The sequence below is a fragment of the Panthera tigris genome, chromosome C1 (assembly GCF_018350195.1).
Source record: "Panthera tigris isolate Pti1 chromosome C1, P.tigris_Pti1_mat1.1, whole genome shotgun sequence".
In the NCBI taxonomy this organism is placed as follows: Eukaryota; Metazoa; Chordata; class Mammalia; order Carnivora; family Felidae; genus Panthera; species Panthera tigris.
Window position 1 is genome coordinate 124,946,525 of NC_056667.1, and position 17,795 is coordinate 124,964,319.

Below are 17,795 nucleotides of genomic sequence, written 5' to 3' on the forward strand. Positions count from 1 at the left end.
TGCTCTGCTGGGGCCCAACCCACGCAAGCAGCTAGTACACAGCTAGTGAATTCACCGAGTCTCCCCTCACTTACACCTTCTGGGAGCAGCTTCCAACTTGCTTGGCTCTGCTCACCTTTGCTTAGGGCAGAGGCCGACACAGTTCAGCCCCACCTCTGTAAGCCTGCGCAAGAACACTGGGACAAGCACCAGGGACTAGGGGACAATCCCCTCTTTGCCCTGCCACATCCTTCTGAATTGAGCGCCTTTGCAGCCAATCATTTCACATGAACCCGGAGCTCACAGTAATGCTGGCCAGGTGCATGCAGCACACAAGGCCCGGTGGTCACTCACTGCTGGGTCCCCCCACCCAGGCTCACAGCTTATTCCTGACCCCTTGGTTAAAACCAGAGCTGTTGTGAAGTGTAAATGCTATTATCACATTAAGAATGCAAAATAACATCAGAGGCTTTAAGTAGAGGCTCTGGAGCAGCTGGGTGGCTTAGTCAGTTGAGTGACTTCAGCTCAGGTCATGGTTCATGAGTTTGAGCCCCACGTCGGACTCTGTGCTGACAGCTCAGAGCCTGGAGCCTGCTTTAGGTTCTGTGTCTCCCTCTTCCTCTGCCACTCCCCTGCTCGCTGTCTCTATCTTTAAAAATATATTGAGAAGCTCTGACCTTAATGACTAGGTAAGAGTCTGCAGAATTAAAAACATTAATTTTATGCAGAAAATTCTAATTAAAGTTTTTCATGTGTTTGAAAGCCATCATAGCCTCTTGGTGTTCTAGATCTTGAGGGAATGAGGACAGTTGGCCCAGGCCCCTCAACTCAGGTTTCTATCTGTCCCTGCTGGCCCCTAGCTTGGAACCTCCCCCAGGCACCTTTCCACAATCTTCCTCTGTTTGATTTGTACTATTAACTTGCTGCACAAAGTCATTCTACCTTAATGTTTATTTTGAGAGAGAGGGAGACACAGAATCCGAAGCAGGCTCCAGGCTCTGAGCTGTCAGCACAGAGCCTGATACAGGGATCGAACCCACAAACCGTGAGATCATGACCTGAGCTGAAGTTGGACACTTAACCAACTGAGGCACCCAGGCGCCCCCTTAAATAACACAAAGCCAACTTCAGCCTAGTGCTGACAGGAACAATCTCATGTTGACTGAATATTCAAAGCAACAAAACCAAATAAGATTTATTGCACTGTGTGGCAAGAGTGGGAAATTCCAGAATTTGTCCACACTCTGTTGTCCCCCTTTTCCTAAAGATCCGCTCTCTGGCTGTAAGGACACAACCCAGCGACAAAGGATCTGGTGGAGTCAGCCCGACCCAGTTCACACACAGCTCCAACGTGGGAAGGGCCACCACTCCAGGTGACAGAGGAGGCCTGCCCACCCTTCCTGCACCAGAACTTACTTCCCTCTTGGGAGAGAAGCTCCAGGCTTGCCCCCAGCCTTTGGCCAGACATGGGAAGGGCACTCCCAGGCAGTCACAAAGGATGCCCTCCAGAACCAGCCCCTCGGAAAAGCCCCTGACAGTAAAGATAGGCATGGCTCCTGAACCCCACTCTGCCCCTGCCTCCCAAAGGGATGGAAGAACAGAAAGGAAATAGTTACACACAGTTCCCTAAGATCTGCTAATCAATAAATGAGCAAAACTGGGACCCCAGATGATCCAGTTAGCAGGAGGCTGTAATTACTGCTGCACAGTCGGCTTGTGCTCCCACCAAGCAAGAGACTGTAGAGCTCGCCGACCTCCCAGGGGCCACTTATGGGTAACAGGCTTGGGATGAGGAACTGGCTACTCTTCACTTTGCAACAGTGCTCTCTGTCCTTCTGTATGTGTGTGACTCATCAACCCCATGGACAATTCAACTAGGAGCCCAGCCCATTTTACAAATACTATCACCATTTCAATTCCCCCCATCCTCCAGCCCTCTGCCCTCCTCCGTCCCCAGCTGCTGCCACCCCCTTGGCTCCCCAGAGACTTCTCCCTGCTGCAGATCTCCTTCCCTTCACTCTGTCCTCCACCCTGACAGCCAGAGGACTCTTTAGAAAACATCCATCATGTCACCTCCTCTGATAAATATTTAACAAAACATCCAGAATCCTACTGTGGATCTGAGGTCCTGCAGGATCTGCCCTGTGCCCCTTCCCCCTGCACCCTTCAGGTACCCCAGGCTCTCTCCCCATACCATCCCCTCTGCCCAGGAACGCACCCCCACCCCAGCTTCTACCTGTTGGTGGAACAGTTATCACTCAAACTGTCCACTTCTCTTTGTCACGACCCCTCCCTGGTGCAAGACTGCTTGTGTGTAGTTGGTTTTGTGTGTAAAAATTAAAGAGTCAGAAGTGAAAATTTTAAAAAACATACGTATGGGGGCACCTGGGTGGCTCAGTTGGTTAAGCATCTGACTCCTGGTTCCGGCTCAGGTTATGGTCTCATGGTTCCTGAGTTCGAGCCCCTCATTGGGCTCTGTGCTGACAGTGCAGAGTCTGCTTGGGATTCTTTCTCTGCCCTTCCCCTGCTTGCTTGCAAAATAAATAAAAATAAACTTAAAAAAAAAAACAACATACTTATCATTGTGGTCTTCTTGATACACCTTATAAAATGGTGGGAGTTTAGAAGGACAATGAAGCCTAAACAGAAACTCAGTATCTGGAATATCTAACTTTAAGTAAAACTATCACTCAAGGCAGAGGGCCCCTTATTCTGAGAAGAAGGGGTCAAGCTCCAGGATCATGGTGGGGGGGTGGGAGGGCGGGTCTGACTGCTGGGTCCACACTCAGGCTTCTGGGGAAACACTGCCTGTGTCTCCACTGCAGTCAAGTAAACAGATAAAATGCTGATGCTCTGCAAGCCAGGGGGCTTTGTGACTTGGGCGCCCAGCTCAAGACTGGAAGAAGAGCCCCAGGTGAGGACGTACCACTGGGAGCCTGGAAAGCTGTGCTGACCGGCCCAGCCTGCCCCACACCTGCCTCCTTTGCCCCTCATTTTCCAGGTAAAGAGACACAGAGAAGGAGGCACAGAACCGCCACTGGAGAAGCCAGGGTCCAGCCAGGTCCAGTCAGGCCTCTGCCCTGTTTGGGCCTACAGGGCCCTGTCAGAGTGGTGTCCCTCTGGAGGGACTGGTGAACCCACACCCAAACCCCTGCCTGATGCCCATACAGCCTTTAGCTCTCAGCCAAGCACACCCTGTGCTTTCATCCCGGAGTAGAGAAAGACTCCGTGTCTACACAAGGCATTTTCTTTCTCAGGTTACAAAACACCAGACCACAAAGATCACAGAGAAAGACCACTCCTGCTCAGATTCTGGGTGTGCCCCCAGAGACAGAAGGACACCCATATGGGCCAGGGTCTTATGGGACCATATACTAGGCTCAGCTTAATGCAAAGCCACAGTGTCTCAGTGGGTGACAGAGACCTCAGAAGACTGGTCCAGGCTGTGGCCTCAGACATTCTCATGTGACTGAACCACAAGTTCTTCAGATCCGGCTCTGGGAGAAATCAATTCATGTATCTCAGAGAGGTTATCTAATTTGCAACTCCACTTCTGGGAGCCAGGACCCTTCACAACAACGGGACAGAAACCTGAAAGAGGTGATTCTGATCCTGTGTTAGGAGGTGGTTTCCACAGCTAACGTGGCACTTAGCACAGTGCCAGGCACAAAAGAACTCTGTAAAACCCAGGTGGTCCCTTGCTACTGCAGCATCATGTTCTAACAGCAGCAAACACAGGGCCTGATGTGGGCCGAACCCTGCCCGCCCCCAGCCTGCCCTGGGATTCACCTGGGAGCTTGAGAAGCCAGGTTGGGCCACCTGGGTTGCACACACAGCGTCCCTCACATTGCTGAACACAGAACAGCAAAGAGGAGGGCTCAGTGCCAGTTGCTGATCCTTCTGCTATTTTAAACCGCTTTTACTGCTTAAAAAGCTTGGGTTTCATATGGGCAAACGGCCTCCGCAGCCCAGGAGAAAGGTGGCACGTTCCAAGTCCAGAAGCAAACACCAGGCCCTGCAGGAAGTGGCACTTGAGGAAGACTGGAAAGCTGGTGGTCAGAATGTCATGTAGGAGCGCTAGACACGACAGGGTCCATCTTCCCTGGTGTGACGTGGGATCCTGGCCCCTTGGACTGGCCATGGAGGCAGCACCAAATCTCAGTGTGCATCGAACGGGCTGGGGCGCTGGTGTAATTATGACTTCCTGGGGTCTGGCTCTGGAATCTGTATTTTTAACAAACACCACAGACTGGGAAGCCCCAATCTACCCTGTTAAGAGGTCCGAGTGGAGGTGACTCATGAAGTTTATTAAATTCCCAGGGTACCAGATATCTGCCCTAATATGGGAACTCTGAGAGTCATTAAACAGCCTGGGGAGGGGAGGATGGTGAGGAATAGATTCCAAATTGTTGAGCTCTTGTACAGGACAAGCAACTGAATAGTAGCTTCCCTCACTGGGAGCTCAGCCCCCAAAAATCAGGCACATTGGCCTTACTCACCATCTGTTATGAGTGCTCTGCTGGTCAGAACCTTCCCCAGCATAAACTTCAACACAGCCAAGATGCTGCAAAGGATCCCACTTAAAATGGAGACGCTGAATAGGAAGTCATCCTAGAAGAGAAAAGTTCCAGATTTCAACAGTTCACCTCCTGCTAGAGCAGATTATCTGCAAACCACTTGCCTTAAAGATCAGCTTTGTTCCCAGAACAAATAATCAGGTGAGTATGCTGCCACCAGGTGGGAGTATGTTGCTTATTCTCATACCTCAGTTACCTGTGTCACTGGGAATTGGAAAAGATGATCAAAAACAATCCAGATTTATATTTCCTTAGACATTAAGTATTTCTTTTCCTTCAGGATATTCCCCTTCATGCTATTCTGCCAAAGTGTTTGGCAATCACTGATCAATAACAGAATTGGTCAAAATGCTAAAATCAGCATGTGCTATGTGGGGTTTTTCACAAGTAATTCAAAAAGCAGCTGGAGAATAGGGGAACATGTAAGTACACCACTGGACTAAGAACACTTCAACACAGAGCTGACTGAATTGGCCACAGGGTCAATTATGGCTGAAGCTACCTAGAACTATGTTTCAGCCTTAAATTCACACAATGCAATTAGAAGTTCAAATATAGCCCTCAAGGTGGGGAAAAGGCATCTAAAAATATAGTCTGCTATTGACGTTATCTTAGCACTTCCTATAAGTTTTTGCCTTCGCTTTGCAAGCAAATGAATGAGTCACACACACAAAGGCAGGCACCACTATCTCATGACATTACGGTCCACCGAGCTCCTCAGCCTGGAGCTCCCATGCGTCACTGCCATGAGACTCAGCCTCCAGACTCTCTCCAATATTAAAATGCAACTTCCAGCAGAATGTGATAAAGCATTACATATACACAAAGAAATAGGATTCCTTAAGCATCTTATTATCTAAATTCACTAACCTAGCAACAGAAAGCTGGGAAGAAGGAAGACAGCCTGTTTTCCCAGTTTTGAAACTAAATAAAGTCATTTGAAAAGTCACCTCCCTGGAAACATGATATCTGCAAGGCATGAAAGCATCTCCCCCACAATACTAATCGACAGTGGTTGATTTTAACTTAGGTGCCCAGATCCTTTGCAAATACTTCTGGGAGGTGCAGCTTAATTCCCTCCTCCCTGAGTGTGGGCTGGGCTCATGATGGGTATCTAACAAATAGGGCATGAAAAGGGGAAAATAGTAACCGTTCAGTGGAGAAGCCTGGCATTAATAAACCCATTAATAAGTTATGCCAATACCATGTGCTTCCTGATGTGACATGATGAGAACACGTCTTAGTGTTCTACCCAAAAATCCATAACCTCAGCTGAATCTTGAAAAACACCAAACAAACTGAGGCACAGTCTACAAAATGCCTGACCACTACTCTTCACACATGTCAAGGTCTTGAAAGACAAGGAACAACCGAGAGAAACTAATTGGAGACTAGGGAGAGAAGGAGAACTAAATCCAACATGGTGTCCTGGATGGGATCCCTAAAAAGAAAAAGGATATTAAGTGGAAAAGCTGGGGAAAATGGAATGGAGCCTGGAATTTTATTAACAGTTTCGGTAATCTCATAGTTTGGGCAAATGTGCCCTAGTAATCTATGTGAGATATTAACCTCCAGGGAGGCTGGATGAAGGGTATACAGGAACTCTCTGTAATATCTTTGTGACTCTTCTATATATCTAAAGTTATTTCAAATTTTAAATTTATTTAAAATAATCACCTCACTGAATTATTATTATTTTACCTCCTCAAATTATCTATCAGTAATGACTGTGCCAAACTTAACCTCTTGGCAGATCCCAAGTCCCTGCTGTGGATGAGGTGACAAAGCAAGGTCAACAGGGGATGAGGATAAGGGTGGGGCAAGGATCTCCAAATCCCATCACCCTTTGTGCAGGGACTCATTCTAATCATGGGTGTTGGCACCCACAGGACATAATGCAACTGTGATTAAGGAATCACATGTCAATGTAGACCCAGCTGCTGACAGGCTTCAGAAAGCCTAAGTTGGGAGAATGACATAATCAAGCACACTGAGACCCCAAATTCAGAGGCTGAATTCTCACTTTGTTCTCCTCATACCTGAAGCCTTTCTGATTCCATTCAATCTCTCTGTTGACAAAGCCCTCATCTCTAAATTCCCAGGAGAGAAAGTCTGCATTCACCCCATCTGAGTCCCAAAGAGCTGGGGTGCCCTCCCCCCAGGTGCATCTTTAGAAGAGCCACTATGGCTTTGGCAGTCCTCTCCTGGGTCTGCTAAACCCAGGGGGCTCACTGCTGAACAGGGGCTTGGCTGAAGGGCAGTGATGCACCAGCAGACCTTTGCTCAAATCTGGACTTCACTGCTTACTGGGGAAACAAGCCCGAACTCTCAAATCTCAATTCTCTCTTCCATGGGGTAGCAGATAATGTGCAATAAAAGGTAGCAATTGGTGTTAAAGGGCCCAAGCACATTATCCATGCACTAACTGATTCCACCAAACAGCCACACTAAGTGCTAATGATGAGCCCCAAACTATGCTAAGCATTGCTGTAAAAGAAACGTAGCGAACTTGTTACCCAGAAAAAAAGTATGCACAATGAAATGTAAATAAATAGAGGAAAAACTATTAGTGGGACCCACAGTGGCTTTTCAAAGCTTCTGCTACAGATCCCGTGTCTCTGAGGCTAGGCCAGTAGGGGTCAAATGCAGTTCCAGTCCATCTTCCAGTACCAGTTGTCCTTGCTCTGCTTTGCTCTGCGCCCACATTTCCTTCCTTCCAGGCAGCCCTGCTGACTTCAAGGACAACAGCCTGACAGATGCTTTTTCTGCAGCCCCCAACCACCCTGCAAAGTCTCATCCCTGCAATAAATCCCTATTCTGTACAATTTAGAGTGGTTCCAGTTCTCTGATTGAACCCGAAATACTACTTCAGAAGGATGCTTCAAAGTGTTTAAAACAGTGCCTGGCTGCTGAAGAAGGTCATCAAGAAGACGTACTGCCAGGTGACCTGCAAGCTGGACCGGGCAACTGGAAGCTCCCCACCCCCCACTCTGTCCTTAGAATGTGAGTTCCACTTGCCTTCCCCACTGCCAGAAGCTGTCCCAAGGATATAGCCTTGAAACAGAAATGTGGTGTTGGGGCTGTCTGGACGGGGTATGTGTCTGAACCTAGTTAAAACCTCTATATATAAACGTTTGAGATCTGGTGTACAGGTTTATGGAAATCTGCTTATCTTGTGGCCACCCAAGACAAGCCTCATATATAAGTTCACTTGCTAATAAAACCTGCCACCTACCAATCTGAAGTGCTCTTCCTCTTTCTTCTATCTCTCCCTGCCCTCAATGCATGGGGGCGAGGTTCAGATTACACCTGGGAAGCCCTGAGGAGCTTGTGAACTAACAGCTGGTGAGCCAGCCAGGAATGAGGCATCTGCAGGGTAAATCCTAAATTGGCCATCAATTTCTATGTGGGGAGAGATGGCCCATATATTAGATGCTTGTGGACAACTATGTGAGAGCGGAGGTGGCCCAGAAATACCAGTTGTTTCAATGCACTCATCTGAGGAACCGCACAAAGGACACCGAGCAAAGAGAAACAAATGGTGCCACAGTGTGCTGGCCTCGACTGTGGGCAGTTCGGCTGGACACTGATGCCCAACTAGAGGCTGGAGTTCAGGTTGGAGTTGGAGGAACAGCTGAGGTTAGAGAAGGACATGCAGTGGTCCGATATTCTGCTGGCTTCAGGGCTGGCCAACAAGGTGGGAGAGCAGGATAAACAGCCCAGCCGGAGACCTTAGTATGCCCTTTGGCAAAGCTAGGAGGGTGCAAGGACCTTGGGTGAAGATCTAGGCTCTTGTGACAAAGCCTTGTTAGGATGCTAAGCGGTGGAATCTCTGGTAAAGTGAGGAGAATGAAGAGGAGGATGTGGTGGTAACTGGTGAAGAAACAGACCAAAGGGCCCCATGCCATCAACCTTTAATAGAAAGGAAAATTTTAAATGGCAATTAAAACACTCCTAGGAGAAAACGTGCATTCTTTCTCAGTCCCTTTAAGTTGTAAATCTTATCTTGCCTTTGAAATGTAAGCACCCCAGGAGATAACCACAAGAATCCTCACAGAAACTGAGGAGGAAAAGGGGGAAAGAGGATTTTTAAGTACAGACTGCTAGAGGAATTTCTTTGTCCCAAATCTAGTCATCAGCCTCCATCAGGTTTCAGAATGAAAGTGATGGGGTGTCTATTTATATCCGTATGTTTATGTATGTCTATGGATCTATGTTATGTGTGTGTGTTGTTTTATACCTCCAGAGGGTACTGACAAAATTATTCTGTAAAGGAGCCCTATTTAATTGGCTTCAAGAAAAATAAGCTTTAATAACAAACATGAACTAAATAACATAGAACTAAATAACATAAAACTAAAACATAGTTTTCTTTCATCTGCTAAAAGGACAGTTTTCTTGCACTATTGGTCTTCTTTTGATGAGATTATGAAGTTTTTATTTACCTTTTAAGTAATCTATCCAGGAAAAAAAAAAAAAGATTGTTTTGTCAAAATAATTTCCTGTGCTTCATGTTATCTCTATCATGTCTTTGATTACTTAACAAAACTGCGTTTCTGACAAAAAGGGAGTGTGTTTTTTACAACTGTGTAACTTTCTGTATTTGCCTTTGAAGTCTTTGTCACTTTGGTTAAATAGATAACTAAGTATTATTTCACCGTGACCTGTGATCCTATTTAATCAAGTGTTTTTAAACCTCTGGGTATTTTTTACAAGCTTCCCCAAAATCAAATTCTCAATGAAATCTTAACTATGAAAAAACTTTGGAATATTCCAGAGGGTCCCCAGAATATTTCAAAAGATACATGTTCTTGAATGAAATCTGGCCATTTGTAGCAACGTGGATGGAACTGGAGAGTGTTATGCTAAGTGAAATAAGTCAGGCAGAGAAAGACAGATACCATGTTTTCACACCTATGTAAATCCTGAGAAACTCAACAGAAGACCAGGAGGGGAGGGGAAGGAGGAAACAAACAGTTACAGAGAGGGAAGGAGGCAAACCATAAGAGACTCTTAAATACTGAGAACAAACTGAGGGTTGATGGGGGGAAACGGGGAGGGGAAAGTGGGTGATGGGCATTGAGGAGGGCACCTGTTGGGATGAGCACTGGGTGTTGTATGGAAACCAATTTGACAATAAATTTTATAAAAAAAAAAAAAAAGATGGATGTTCTCCTTATGAAAGGAAGATGTTGAACTAATTAGGCTTATTTGGTATGTTAAATTTCTTGGGAAGCATTGTCAAATATGAATGCTGCTAAACTTCCTTTAGGCATATTTGTTTGAAATTTCTAAAAATCTGGTATGTCCTGGTAAAACACCGTCAGTCATAATTTCAAAATGTATGTCATAAAAATAACCACATTCTCTTAATTATGTTTTAATGAATTTTCTTCAAATCTTTAACCTTGGACATTTTTAAGTCTTTTGTCATTTTCAGATTTTATTCTGATGCTTTGACAAAAAGTGTTCCTGCAAAAGTACTTCATCGTCAAGGAGATTCATAGAAAAGATTCTGACTAGTAACGGTTTCCGATAACTAAGATCCATTTTCCCTCATGTGGAAGGGACAATAATGAACTTTTCAAGTACTCCCCAAGGCTACCTGCATAGCCCCACAATATGTCATGGGATGGTAACTTAAGACCTGTCCCTGTGTCTCCTTTCCCCCTATCGGTAAAACAGGCCCATGACACTGATGATCTAACGTTAACATGTGAAGACTGCCTTTGCTGCAGGCACTGTGCAGGCTTCGCTAGAGTATCTGCAAGGGGGAAAATGGGCAGTGAACCCACAGAAAACTCAAGGCCAAGGTGCCGCAATAAGGTTCAAGGAGTTGTTTGGTCAAGTAAGATTCTCATTGTCTCAGAAGCTGTGACTGATAAGACACCAGCCTGTTCATCCCCTAGGAGTGTGAAAGAGATACAAGCCTTGGTAGGGATCTGGAGTTTTTAGATGATTTATATTCCCCACCTGGCACAGTGCCCCTCTCTCTCATGCCACCTGGTAAAGAAAGGGCACATATGGGACTGGAGATTAGAGCAGCAAGTCATGTTTGAGAAGGCAAGAATATTAATGACACAGATGAAAGCTCTGGGCATCTCCCATCGAGAGCTACCATTTGAGTAAGATGTGTCTATGACTCCAGAAGGTATGAGTCATACCACAACATGTGGCAGAGACAACAAAGGAGAAAGTGCCCCTAGGATTTTGGGTCCCAGATCTGGAAGGGGACAATCCCTGATATACCCCCACAGAGCAATTGCTCCTAGCACTGTGTATAGCATTCCTCCAGATGGAGCCTCTCCAGAAGGAATCAACTGCAACAGCCACTTGGCTGCCCAGAGCTATCCGTGAAACCTAGCTATTAACCCTCGGCACTGACAGTTGGGCTGTCCTAAAGAAATTAACCTATGGCTTAGACAGTGAGAAACCAAGGGATGGATGAATCATAAGTAGACCCTTGTGGGATCAGTATGTATGGAGGGGCATTTGGTCTGCCTGCAAGAGCCTAAGGCAGTCCTTGCTATTTTCTACATCCTGGCTAATAAGGCATTGGATACCTCTGACAATCAAGAAGCTGATGCCCTAAAAAATTAAAAAAAAAAAAAAAAGAAGCTGATGCCCTATCCCAGAACGAGCCCCAGAAACGGACCCTTCAATAGATACCAAAAGAACACTGGGTACATAGAGAGTGGCCAACACAATGTCATGAGATGGCATATTGCCAAGGATGCCAAACGACACTTGAAACACAGTGACTTGGATATTGCTGTAACAGCATGTCATGTGTATTCTAAACACCCAAGGCAACTGCCAAAGGAGTCCAAGGCCAACTACCAGAGCTCTCAACCGGTGAGGGTGGCAAATTGATTAAACGGGTCCCCTCCCTCTGAGTGAGGGTTCTAAATATGCCCTGGTTTGGGCAGACACTGAACCTGCCCTAAGCTTTCCCATGTCACTGTGCAAATCAGGCTGCTCCTTTAGGGGATTTAAAAAGCTAAGTACCATGTATGGACACCCTTGTTGAACAGACAGTGATCAGGAGGGGTCACATTTCAAACGTCATAACAAGCAAGACCAGGCAAAAGAACATGACACTGAATGCAGGTTCCACCTCCCCTATAACCCATAAGTAGCAGGGTTGGTATAAAGGAAAATAGAGTATTAAAGCAGCAGACTAAATTACTAACAAGTAAAACCACCGCAACCGGGTGGACTAAAGTACTGTCTCAGGTCTTAATACATTTAAATGAGCAATCAGGAGGGTCTGTAATGCCATATGCCAGACCAGGGACCCCTGCCGAGGCCCCCAATACCATAAAGGTATGGAAGCTGCCGTAAAGAGCCACTGCCCTGACTCTCACTGTGGATCAACACTGAGAGAACACCAAGCCCTCTCACGTCAGGGAAAAGGAGTTACCTACTGAAATTTGCAGTGGGATGTCTGCCAAGGTGGGTGAGTTACTTCAAACCCTGGGGTAAGGTAGAATTAATCTCCACCGAGATCCTGTTGCCCTGATGCATGCACCACTGAAAGAGGGGCAAAGATGGGGGTCTGGTGTGTCACATCTCGCCCCCAATCCATCATCCTCATACCTGATAGTGCTGCGTCCCCCAGCAAACACATAGGGCATACACCACCAGGTCAAGTTTCTAAAGCTGCCAACCTCCCCATCCTCAAAGCTAGGTGGGCATTTTTTTCTTTCCCACTGGTACAATCATTTGACTGCCATCTTTGTTCCTTCTACTGGCCTAGGGATAGGTTATAGCCACCCAGCAATCCTTAATTGATAGCCAAAAGTCCTGTCCTTATTGAAATGTCGGTAATGAGAAAGCTATCCTCCAAAATTGGATAGCCTTGGACATTATTACTGCACGATTATCTGAACAGAAGGTTCTCTGTTCGTATCTGATGAGTCTGCTATTGTGTCATCTTTATTAAATCACATGATGGTACAAGTGAATACCGAGTGATGTGATCCCCAGCCTAGGGGACTTACTAAATTGTTTGAATCATGGGGCTCTTGGTGGAAAAAAGCTGTCACCTGATTATGGGAATCACTGTCTTACTTGTTTTTTCTCTTGCACATGCCTGCATGGTTGCTGTGGCATCTGCCAAAGAGCTGCCAAATGAGCCACTTCCAAGCCAATGGGCCCCCTTGCTTGACCAATCAGAGAGAACGGTGGAACAGGGGCATGTAAGATTGTAAAAGCCGGTCATGAGGGCTGAAATGTTGGAGGAGGTCATCAAGAACACATGACCACCAGCTGGCCTGTAAACTGGACCTGAACACTTGGAGGTTCCCCACCCCCTCCTCTGTCCTTGGAATGTGAGTTCCACTTGTCTCCGCCACCCCACCCTCCCATTCCTAAAAGGTGCTCCAGGGATACAGCCTTGAGACAGAAATGTGGTGTTGAGGCTGTCTGGACAACGTATGTGACTGAATGCAGTTATAACCTCTATATAAACTTTTAAGATTCTGGCAAGCAGAAATTACTCGTCTTGCAGCCGCCCAAGACATGCCTTTTAAGTCCCCTTGCTTATCACACCTGCCACCTACCTATCTGGAGTGGGCTGTCTCTCTTTGGTTTGTCTCTGCCCTCCACTTATGGGGGATGGTTTCAGATTACACCCGGGAAGCTTCCAAGGAGACTGCAAACTAATGCTGTCACAGAGTAAATGCTATATTTAAATGTGGAGAAGCCAATATGTAAAACTCAGGCTTTTCCTGTCCGTGGATTATTTCTACCAACCACCCTCTGCTTCCAGGATCAGCTCTGAAGGAAAAACCGCTTTCTTAAAGTCTGGGAGAACAGAGATTGTGGCCATCTCAAAGCCTCCCCCAGAACTAGGAGGTTTTGTTCACCACTGCTGCACTGATCTGCCTCAGAAAAAAGTAAACCCTAGGACCTAGGCTAGCATAGACCTGCCAAACTCCCTTTCCCAAAACCAGCTTTCAACATCCTAGAAATCCTCTGTAATTTCCCCACCCAAGCCCACCTGGCTCTCCTCTCTCCACATAATGTCACAGAGAAGTAGTCATCAGCTTGCTTGACACATCAGTCCCTGTTACGGACTGTCTGTGTTCCCCCAAAATGTGTATGTTGAGCCCCTAACCCCAATGCAATGGTTGTGAGATGAGGCCTTTGGGAGGTAATCAGAGTTAGATGAGGCCATGAAAATGAGGCCCTCATGATGGGATCTGTCCCCTTCTAAAAAGAGGAGGACATCTCTCTTGCTCTACCTGCATGCCCTGAGGAAGGGCCAGGTGAGCCCCTTGTGAAAAGGCAAGCTGTTTGTCATCTAAGGAGAGATCCCTCACCAAACTCTGTTCCTGTTGGCACCTTGACCTTGGAGTTCCAGGCTCTGTAATCATGAGAGATAAATTCCTGTTGTTCAAGTCCCCAAATCTATGGTATTTTGTTACAGCATCTCCCACACTGACTGAGAAAGTCCTGAATGTATATAAAAAGGAGTTTCTGAGAGGATCCCTTCCCAAAGGTCAGGAAGCCAGAGCAGATATGGCTAATGATGAGAAACTGCAACCCACGCAGGTATGTGCCGCCACTGACTTCTTTCAAAGCATAGCCATACCAGTCATGTCGCATTTAATTCTCATAGCCCAGCCACGTGGGAATCTGACATGGAGAAACAGATGCACAGAGGCTAAATGACTTGCTCAGGGTCACTCAGCTAATGACGGGACCTGGATTTGTCCCCAGCTGTAACATGTACCAGAGTGTCTCCTCTATGGTCTCATCAATCTCGCTCATGTTTTACTGAACTGTGGACTCTGTTAAACAGGGTGATAGCCTTCTCCTGGTTAGGTATTCAGTTTTCACTGTTAAAGGCAGTGGGCCCCATGGTTTCTCACAGCTGAATCTTTATTTAATTAATAGAAGATCAGGGCAAAAAGGTTAAAAAAAAAAAATAGCTACTCACTCATAAGCCATGGACAAAAATATATTAAAGGTAAATGATACCTGGATTATGTCCATGCTGGCAAGCCTCTTTATGACCTTGTCATGCTGCAAGCCTTTTATAACCATCTCAAAGCTACAAAAAATTGATATACTTTACTACACAAAAAGTAAAACATATGCAGGGGATATGTTATACACAAATACACAGTAGGAAAAAAAATATTATCACAAACGGTTAACCTCCCTAATATATAAACAGTTCTTAGAAATCTCTAAAAAAAGTCCAAAAAACTAACAGAAAAGTGGGCAAAGGACAATTAGAAACAACAATTAATTTTAAACCTATGAAAGACACTTAAACTTACTCCTAAAAGCAACAAAACCAAATCTACACTGAGATATTTTTACCTAACCAAAAATATTAACAACTTTTGCTGCTTGAAAGACACTATTAAGAAAATGAAGGAAAAAACATTTGCAAACATATTTGTCAAAGGACTTGTATCCAGAATATATTAAGAATTTCTACAACTCCCTAAGAAAACAGATGACTCAGTTTTTTCTTAAACGAGCAAAAGATATGAATAAACATTTCACCAAACAAGATATATGACTAGCTAATAAGCACATGAAAAGATAGCCAAGATCATCAGTCAATGCAGAAATGTAAATTGAAACCACTGAGATATGACTACATACACACGCATTAGAAGCAGTAAAATTAAAAAGAGGTAATACCCTCAACGGTGAAGATGTGGGGTGAATGGAATTCCCATATGCTGCTGGTAGGAATATATATCACTTTGTATAAACAGACTGGCCATTCCTTATAAATGGAGACTTACCATAGGACTCAGAAATTCATTGGTATTTACCAAGAGAAACAAAAGCTTATGTCCACACAAAAGCCTGTACACCAGTGTCCTAAGCTACTATTTTCGTAGTGTCAAAAAACTGAAAGCAACTCAGATGTCCAACAACTGGTGAATGGATAAACTGGGATGTGTGCCTACAATGGCATACTAGTCAGCAGTGAAAATGAACTAACACATTCAGCAAGAACATGGCTGCACTGCAAAAGCATTATGCTAAGTGAAAGAAAGCAGGCATGAGGGACTAAATTTATTATTTCACTTCTATCACATTCTAGAAAAGGAAAACTATGCTGACAGAAAGCAGTTCAATGGTTAAGGAGAGGGGGTAATTAATACCCTCAGAAATGCATAATGGAACTTCTGGAGTGACAAAAATATTCTATATTTTCATGGTGTTGGTAGTTCTGTGACTTATATGCATCAAAACCCATCAAATCCTATGGGCGAATTTTACTATATGTACATTATATTTCAATACAACTATATTTTTTTAAAAAGCAATTCATCAGGGCATCTGGGTGGCTCAATCTCTTGATCATCTGACTCTTGATTTCGGCTCGGGTCATAATCTCACGGTTTCATGAGTTCAAGCCCTGCATCAGGATCTGCACTGACAGTGTGGAGCCTGCTTGGGATTCTCTCTCCCCCTCTTTCTCTCTGCTCCTCCCGTGCTCATGCCATGTCTCTCTCAAAATAAATAAATAAACTTTAAACAAATTTTAAACATTAAAAAAATTAAAAAGCAATTTATCTCAGGGATCCTTAGGTGATCCTTACTAATATTTACATAATTTAGCTTATGAAGATTATCATAATGTACATAATGTTCATTATCATAATGTGAGTCTGAAGACAGAGATCAAAGCATAGTCATTATGAAGATTAAATCAGAGGCTTAGAGAGGTCAGTAGTAGAACATGGGCCCAAAGGGTCTGACTTCCAGTCTCATGAATTTCCGAATGATGTATTTGCACTGTCTGAATGAGTCAACACTCCTTTTTATAGACTTATCTAAGTGTTTCCTCCTCTAGTAAGTGTTTCCTGACAACTCACACTCTAAGAACTAACACTTGCACTCCACGCCCCCTCCCTCTGTACCAGGTTCACATGGGTCCTGTGACACGGCCTTGCACTTACTTCTGACAATGTCTCTCCCTCCTACAACCTCACTAAGAGGAGAGATCCTTTCTCATCTACCTCAGTATCTACCCCAATGTAAGAAAAAGTTTTTGTGATATGACCCCAGACCAATCAGAATGACTAGTATCAAAACCACAAGAAAGTAAACACTGGTGAGGATGTAAAGAAAAAGAATCCTCATGCACTGTTGGTGGGAATGGAAACTGGTGCAGCCACCATGGAAAATAGTACAGAAGCTCCCCCCCACCCCAGATGAAAAATAGAACTACCATATGATTGAGTACTTCTACTACTGGGCATTTACCCAAAGAAAACAAAAACACTAACTTAAAAAGAGACATGCTCCCCATGTTTATTTCAGCACGATTTACAATAGCCAAGGTATGGAAGCAACACAAAAGTCCATCAACAGACGGGTGGCCAAAGAAGGTGGTATATATACTGGAATATAATGGAATATTACTCAACCATAAAAAATAATGAAATTGTTCCATTTGCAACAATACAGATGAATGTAGAGGGGGGCATTATGTTAAGTGAAATAAGGCAAAGAAATACAAATACTATATGATTTCACTTACATGTGGAATCTACAAAATAAATGATCAAACCAACAATAACAAAAACAAACCAATTCATAAGTACAGAAAACAAATTGGTGGCTGCCAGCGGGGAGAGGGATGGGGAGAAATGGGCCAAATAGGTAAAGGGGATTAAGAGGTACAAACTTCCAGTTATAAAATAAATAAGTCATAAGAATGAAAAGACCAGCATATGGAATATAGTCACTAATATCGTAATAATATTGTATGGTGACAGATGGTAACTACACTTACTGTGGTGAGCATTTGTAATGTATTTAATTGTTGAATCACTATTTTGTACACCTGAAATTATTATATACGGAGTATACTTCAATTAAAATTTTTTTAATTTTTTTTAACGTTTATTCATTTTTTGATAGAGACAGAGTGTGAGCAGGGGAGGGGAAGAGAGAGAGGCAGACGCAGAATCTGAAGCAGGCTCCAGGCTCAGAACTGACAGCACAGAGCCCAACATGGGGCTAGAACTCACGGACCGTGAGATCATGACCTGAACTGAAGTCGGGTGCTTAACCGACTGAGCCACCCAGGCGCTCCCATTCAATTAAAAATTCTTAAAAACATACTGTAGTATACAAAGGGATGTCAAAATCATAATCAGCAGTCTTTTACAAGCCATTTTATGGAAGACACAGAAATGTTTATCCACATAGCCACTGCATCTTAACCCTCAGGGAAAGCCAAGAGCGTGGTGT

The 17,795-nt window shown here is 44.6% G+C and overlaps 1 protein-coding gene across 1 annotated transcript in view; it reads right to left on the reverse strand.

The window, feature by feature from the left end:
* Positions 1-17,795, reverse strand: part of TMEM163 (transmembrane protein 163) — a 238,725-nt gene that overhangs the window by 7,138 nt on the left and 213,792 nt on the right. Inside the window, exon 6 of the mRNA XM_042994308.1 lies at positions 4,479-4,590. Within this exon, the coding sequence (XP_042850242.1) occupies positions 4,479-4,590 (112 nt within the window). The remainder of the gene's footprint in view (positions 1-4,478; positions 4,591-17,795) is intronic.